The sequence below is a fragment of the Carlito syrichta genome, unplaced genomic scaffold, assembly GCF_000164805.1.
Source record: "Carlito syrichta isolate Samal-C Ts95f unplaced genomic scaffold, Tarsius_syrichta-2.0.1 Scaffold130651, whole genome shotgun sequence".
Taxonomy (NCBI): Eukaryota; Metazoa; Chordata; class Mammalia; order Primates; family Tarsiidae; genus Carlito; species Carlito syrichta.
In genome coordinates this window covers 4,649-12,177 of record NW_007074747.1, presented here as the reverse complement: position 1 = coordinate 12,177, position 7,529 = coordinate 4,649, and the positions used below count along the sequence as shown (strand labels likewise).

The following is a 7,529-nucleotide window of genomic DNA, read 5'->3' as shown; positions in this document are numbered from 1 at the left end:
CCCAGCGGGTCGAGGCTGCAGTGGCTGGGAGCGGCCACTGCACTCCAGTCTGGGTGACAGACTCCAACTCAAAAAAGTAAAAATAAAAAATAAAAAAACAAAAGCAGGGCGGGTCCATGCCTCCACAGCCTTTGGCTGGGATTTGCCCGCACTTGGCTTTGTTTCTGTGGCGAGCAGGCCTGGCTCACCCTTGCCCAGGCAGGGCTGTCAACAGAGCATGGCGTAGCAGCTGCTTCCACACACAAGTACAGACCTCAGCGCAGCGTTTCTCAAAGGGGTTTTTGTTTTGTTTTGTTTTTGAGTCGGGGTCTCACTCTGTCTCCCAGGCTGCAGTGCAGTGGCGTGATCATGGCTCACCACGGCCTCAACCTTCTAGGCTCAAGTGCTCCTTCCAGCTCAGTCTCCCAAGCAGCTGAGATTACATGTGCACACCACCACACCCAGCTAACTTTTGTATTTTTGGTAGAGACAGAGTCTTGCTGTGTTGCCCAGGCTGGTTTCAAACTCCTGGGCTCAAATGATTCAGCCGCCTCAGCCTCACAAAGTGGTGGGATTACAGACATGAGCCTCCTTGCCCAGCCGGGGGTTTTTTTGTTTTTTGTTTTTTGTAAATCATTGGCAAAGTTTGAATTTACTGGGAAGTGTATTTAGAATTTCTGGCTCATTTTGTATAATTAACTGTAGCCAGAATGAAATTTAAAAAGTCTTACCATCATGAAAGGAATCTGGGTCACATGGGAATTTGCATTTTTAAATTGGCACTGATGCAGAAGGGAGACAGTGAAAGTGGTCACATGCAGATGGCTACCAAGCCCAGCCTTTCATGATGACCATTCTGGGAATCTACCCCAAGATCTCAGAGAACCAGGTGTAAGTGGGTCAGAAGGAAGGTATGGGCTAAGGTTCTCTTTTTGTGTCCTTCCTCCTTTGACATAGGAAATTAGCTCTTGCTTTTCCACCAGGGGCTCATTTCATAAACTCAGGTTCGTCGAAAGCTGACTTTTTTTTTTCCTTGAGCAGGGGTTTCACTCTGGTGCCTAGGCTGGAGTACAGTGGCATGATCACAGCTCACCACAGCCTCAACCTTCCAGGCTCAGTGATCCTTTCCCCTCTGCCTCCCAGCAGCTAGGACTACAGGCGTGTGCCACTCATTTTTTTATTTTTTGTAGAGATGAGGTCTCACTATGTTGTCTAGGCTATAAAGCTAATATTCAAAGCAACAGCCTCATCATCAGGGCTCTAGAACCCAGCAGGAGTTACAGATGTGTGTTGCTGTTTCAAGATTCTAGCATCTAGTTCTCTTACATTTCACGTGGCCCACCAAAGTGGAATTGAGTCACGTCTACTTCATGACAACCTGAGTTTTTAAAAACATGCCTTTTATTTTGAAACAACAACAGACTCGCAGGGAGTGGCAGAGAGGTCCCACGCACCCTTCACCCAGTGGCTACATCTGATTCAACGATAGCACTGAATCAAAAGCCTGAGTATTGGCCTCGTGCATTGGCTCACATCTATAATCCCAGTACTTTGGGAGGCAGAGACGAGAGGATTGCCTGAGCCCACAGATTGAGACCAGCCTGGGCAACTTGGCAAGACCTCATCTCGACAATAAATCGAAAAATTATCTGGGCATGGTGGGGCACGCCTGTAGTTCCAGCTACTTGGAAGGCTGAAGTGGAAGGATTGCCTGAGCCCAGCAGGTTGAGGCTGTGGTGGCCAGGAGCGGCCACTGCACTCCAGTCTGGGAACAGAGTGAGACTCCAACTCAAATAAAAAGAGCCTAAGTATTACAATAGATATGAAAACTTTGTAATTCAAATTTCATTTGAATACTTTTTCTGACATGGCATCCACAAAGCCTTGCATCCCGACCCCAGGCCTCTTCAGGGGAGTTTTTCAGTTCTCTTTTGTAAGTGTTGCAGCAAGCAAATCAGCTGACCCTTAAACCACAGGGATTTGTTTTAATGAGCAGTAGAAGGTTCCAGCTTGATGCCAGTAACCAAGAGAATGGGAGCCCTAAGATATTAAGATCTGACCTTTCTATCCAATGATGAGCTCAAGTCCAGACCATGAACTATGGGAGAAAGCAAACACTGGAAAGGCTCAAAAGGGGGTCAGACAACACAAGCCTCGTAAAAGCTTGCTCCCAAAATAGGCATTCTGTCAAGGGGTGTGTGTGTGTTTTCTTTCGAGTTATGCAAATTTTGAATCAGAAAATAGTTCCATTGGTTTGCGGAGTGGGGGAATTTGGTTTGGACACATACACCAATGGTTATTATTTTAAATGTATGATCATGAACTTGTATGCCTCCATGCCCATAACAGATGCATCTATGTGATATTGAACAGGGAAAGAGATTCTGTGGTTTCAGCCCTGTCTGGTCAACTCCTGAAGTATTAGAAAACACTGAAGCAATCCACAAAGAATCAGCAATTTCCATTTCCACCCAAAGGATACTTTGTTTTCTTCTAACAGTTTTCTCTGCTATTTACAAAGTTTCTCTTATTTGAAAGCTACACTAACAGGTTAACAAGGCTAGGCCAGGCAGTTGGCTCAAGCCTGTCATTTCAGCACTTTGGGAGGCCAAGGTGAGAGGACTGCCTGAGCTCACGGTTTCGAGACCAGCCTGGGCAACTTGGTGAAACCTTGTCTCTACAATAAATCAGAAAATAAGCCGGGCGTGGTGGCACACGCCTGCAGTTCCAGCTACTTGGAAGGCTGAGGCGGAAAGATCACCGGAGCCCAGCAGGTCGAGGCTGCGGTGGCTATGAGCGTGCCACTGCACTCTAGCCTGGGCGACAGAGTAAGACTCCAACCTAAAAAACAAAACAAGGTGTCAGAAGATGTTTCACCCACATCCCTTGTTTATAACTACCCAACCTCCTGCAAACACCACCCCCCTTACTTACGCCCATACCATGTGGGCAGGGCCGTATTCTGATGCCTGATACTCAGAGCAGTTATTTTATTTTTCATAATGCCCATGCACTGTGTGTGTGTGAGTATGTGTGTGTGTGAGTGTGTGTGTGTGTGTTGCCTACAGTATGCTTAACAGTTACCAAAATATTCAGACAAGAGTCCCTTCCCCTCCGTCAACCAGATGGTGACTTTTCTCTTGTGTGGTTTTGTTTTGTTTTTCACATTGCTTCCTGTTATACATGCCCCCTCCTTCCCTCCCCCCCACCCCAAAACACATGCAGTTACTGCAATGTTAATCTAGGAGTCCTTGAACGCGCTGTGTACGTTGTTGTGCTTTGTGATTGTTGCTGGGTGATTCCTGCTGCTAATGACCTTTCTGTTTTCCTGACCTCCGGAAAGCCGTGCTGGTGGCTAGGTCTCCGCCCGCTGCCCTTGAATTTGTTGTAGACTCTGGGGTTCTGAGTAAGTTTGGTCTGAAGACAGCCAACATGATTGTTTCTTTCTATTCTTATCCTTAAAAAAAAAAGACTGTCTGGTATCTTGGTTGTATCCTCGTATCTTCCGCTCTAATAAACGTTGTATTTTTCTCAGTGTTGTGTATTTTAAGTGATTTTTCACCTTTCTAAGAAAATGACTCTGTGTAATACGAATATTTAACTCTTCCGTCTTCAGTCATGGGGAACGTTCTGGCCAAACGCTTCTTTAAAATTCTGCCTCCCACGCCCCGTTTAATGATGCCTTCCCCATTTCTCCTGTGGACTGAAGGGTCTGAGGAGTCTGTGTCTCTTGTCTTTCCTCTCTCTTCCCAGTGAAGAACTTTCACTGTTTATGAACACAGAGTGACACGTTTTTCTTTTCTTAAATTTAATGTGTAGAGACAGGGTCTCGCTATGTTGTTACCCAGGCTGGTCTTGAACTCCTGGCCTCAAGCGATCCTCCCACCTCAGCCTCCCAAAATGCTGGGATGACAGGTGTGAGCCACCCTGCCCAACCCATTTTCCTTTCCACCAAAGATTTCACCTTTGCTGCTTGAGAAGCAAGTTGCCCTCTCAGGGAGAATCGGGCCTCTTGGTTCCTTGCACCATTCGGGACATCCATCTGTTTCTTTCTTCCCATCAAAATTAAACTTACCAGAAAGATGAGCTGGGGTGGGTAGCCTCATCCCCCTTGTGCTGGGCCTCTCCGTCTCCTAGTCCTGAAGCAGAGACTCAGTAAAGGTTGGAGATTTTAAAAAACTGTGAAAGTTCCTCACCTCAGACGTGCCCTCGGGTAACCAATTGCTCTCAAATCACCCCTCCCCTCCCCCTTCCCGGCGGCGCAGCCCGCAGCCCACCGCAGGATGCCCGCCCCTGCCCGGCTGCCTGTCTCTAACAGAGAGTTTCTCTTTCTCTTTCTGTGCCGTAGATTCCTAGAGGTGGAATGCCGGGAGCCTCGGGGGAGCTGTCCCAGGAGAGACCCTCGGTCCCGCGCGCTTGTCTCCACAGGCCTCAGCGCCCCTCGGAAAGCCTTCCCCCCGCAGCCGGCGGAGTGTGCCCCCTCCACCTGCAGCCACGCCCCTCGCAGCCGCTTGTCTTCCCTCCCCGCAGCATGCTCCTCACGCCCGGCTACTCCCGTGGCCCAGCTACTCTCGCGGCCCAGTCTGGCTGCCTTGTGGGGGGGAAGTGTCTCCCCCCGCCCCCACCCCAGGGCAGGGTTCAGTTCTCATCGCTCCCACTCCCTGCCCCCGCACAGGCCACCAAGACAGGGGAATTCAGGCCCTCTCCCTGCCCCCTCCTGGGCCCTCAGTCCACCTGGGGCTCATCCTGGCCTGTCCTTCTGCATTTCACACTGTGCCTTCTGTGAAAACGTCATCACCAGTCTCCTGGGGAGACGCACGTGATTGGACAAGGAGGGTCAGCGCTGCGCCGGGTGAACTGAGCACCCACATGTCGCCGATGTGTTCCCAGATGGAGGCTCTCACTTGAGCCCAGGAGTCTGAGACCCGCCTGAGCAACATAGCAAGACCTCGTCTCGACAACAAACAAACTAGTCAGGCGTGGTGGCGCCCGTCTGTCGTCTCACCTACTGGGGAGGCTGAGGCAGAAGGATGGCCTGAGCCCAGCAGGTCGAGGCTGCAGGGAGCTGTGACTGTGCCACCGCACTCCTGCCTGGGGGGCCGAGCAAGACCCCAACTCAAAAAAAGAAAAAGGACTTCCTCCTTTCCCAAGTCTGTTAAGTGTCCGGCGGCTCTTTTCTGATACCAGACTGAACGTGGACCCTTGGCCCGAGCGTCTGTGGCGGGCACAAGGACTCGGCCGGGCGCACACGCACACGTGTGTTTGGGACCCTGGCCTCAGTGTTTGGGGAACGTCCCCACTGGAAGCCGGGTTCCAGTTGCGCCTCTCCCGTGTCCGCCTGACGTGAGGAGCTCTGTGCCTGCCCGTCCTTTCCCTGTCCCCAAGGGCTGCAGATCATGCACCTGTGAGCCGGTGTCACTTCTCGTCTTCCCGTGAGTCCCGAGACTAGCATCTTCAGATTTTAGCACTTTCATCACCAAAGACCCTGTGCCTCTCCCGGTCCCGCCAGGGGTCCTGTGGCCGCCGTGTCTGTGTTTTGCCACATGCTCTTGGGGCCACGAGGAAGTCATGGAGTGCTTTCTGAGCTACGTTTCCCTCTCCGCGTGGACCTTCGAAGAACTCCGAGGTCACATGGCCTGCGGCCCCTGGCAGCCTCTCCATCTGGCGCAGACACGGGAGAAGTGACTGACTCCCATGACCAAGATCGCCAGCAGATGGCCAAGGATGAAGTCAGCCATTCCTGTCCTTCTGTTTGGCCTTTGGTAACTAGGTGGCCACCCCCGAGCATCCTCGATTCTTCTTGACATTTGTGACTCTAAGACAAGGAAGTCTTGTTTGGGCCAGGTGCGGGGGCTCGTGCCTGTAATCCCAGCGCTTTGGGGAGGCCAAGGAGGGAGAATCACTTGAGCCCAGGAGTTTGAGACCAGCCCCGGCAACACAGCAAGACCTCGCCTCTACAAAAGGCATGGCGGCATCCACCTGTAGTCCCAGCTACTCAGGATGCTGAGGCAGAAGAATCACCTGAGCCCAGGAGGTCAAGGCACCAGAGTGAGACCCTGACTCAAAGAAAAAGAAAAAAGCCAGAAAGACAAAGGCGAGGAAGTCTTGTAGGAGCCCAAGGGACAGGTCCAGAAACAACTGGTCCTGAGGGCGGGGTCTGCCCTTGGGGTGGCTCACCCCACTTGTGGAAACCAGATGACTCAGCAAGCCAGGGTCAGCCACACAACCCACTCCCCCCAGCCCCCCCCCCCGGGGGCCGCCCAGGCGCCCGTCATGGCCTGGAAACCGCAAGCAAGTGGCTGCCACCGGCACGCAGGGCAAGGGGAAGTGGCTTCAGGTTGGAGGAGTGAGCCGGCTCGAGCTTCTGTCACCCTGTCTTCCCCGGAAGGCTAAGTCGGGGACCTGATCACAGCTGGCGGGAGGGCCCCTGGGCTCGCGGGGGTCTCAGGGCTGCGGCAAGACCCACGGGCTTCCAGTCCCTGCAAAGAGCCATCCAGTTACAGTGCACTCATTGGCCACACGGGAGGACCAGTATGGCAGATGACATTGAGGCTGGGTGACCGAGGATGAGAGCTCGGGCTGCACTTCTGTCCCTGCCAACCTGCCGTGCACGGTCCTCCCAGCTGTTCCCACAGCTCCACGAAGGGCCACTCTGTCGCCAGGGCCAAGAGGCATCCTGGGCACTTCCAGGCGTTGCTGGGTCACCCTGGCTGTCCCCACGCCACAGGACCCCCAGAGGTTTTCACGGTGGCCTCAGAGCCTCGGGAGAGCACACACGCAGGCAGCTTGCATCCGCAGGGCAGGGACAGGTTCGTTTCTTGCAACACGGCGGAAGCAAATGAGCCCAGTCGTGTGCTCCCTCAATGTTCGTCACCCCCAAGGGAGGACGTGCTTGTATCGTTTTGTCATCCCCGCGCCTTTTTAAAAAACCTCCGTGTGAATGGCTGGTGGAGCGCTGTGATGTGTCCAGCCTCGCTGTGCGCTGCTTTGGTGGTCTGTGGCCGTGCGGGCAGGGCCGTGCCAGCCAGGCCCGTTGGAGGAACAACATTATTAGGGGATCGTCGAGGCACGCCCTGGAATCCGGGAAGCCTACTGCAAAGTCCTTTCTGTGTCACGGAGCAAGCAGCGCACGTGGGGTAGGGCCGTGGGGTTCCCCGCGAGCTGCTCATTCCTTTCCGTACCTACCTGCTGTCTGCCATTTCTCCACCGAGCTAGAATGCTGTGTGTCGTAAGATGACTCATGATGTCGGGCGTGGTGGCTCACGCCTCTCATCCCAGCGCTTTGGGAGGCCGAGGCAAGAGGATTGCCTGAGCCCAGGAGTTCAAGACCAGCCTGGGCAACATAGCGAGACCTCATCTCTATTAAAAAAAAAAAAAATTAGCCAGGGTCAACGGTGCATGCCGGTAGTCCCTGGATAGTTGGGAGGCTGAGGCAGAAGGATCGCCTGAGCCCAGGAGGTGGACTCCAGCCTGGGTGACAGAGTGAGACCCTGACTTTTAGAAGAATGACTGTCAAAGACCCCGCCCTGAAAATGACTTAAAAACAGTGA

At 53.0% G+C, this 7,529-nt stretch overlaps 1 protein-coding gene across 1 annotated transcript in view; it reads left to right on the top strand.

The window, feature by feature from the left end:
* FNBP1 (formin binding protein 1) overlaps positions 1-4,419 on the top strand; it is a 112,678-nt gene extending 108,259 nt beyond the window's left edge. Inside the window, exon 17 of the mRNA XM_008049172.1 lies at positions 4,328-4,419. Within this exon, the coding sequence (XP_008047363.1) occupies positions 4,328-4,335 (8 nt within the window). The 3' untranslated portion in view covers positions 4,336-4,419. The remainder of the gene's footprint in view (positions 1-4,327) is intronic.
* Positions 4,420-7,529: the final 3,110 nt, after the last annotated feature.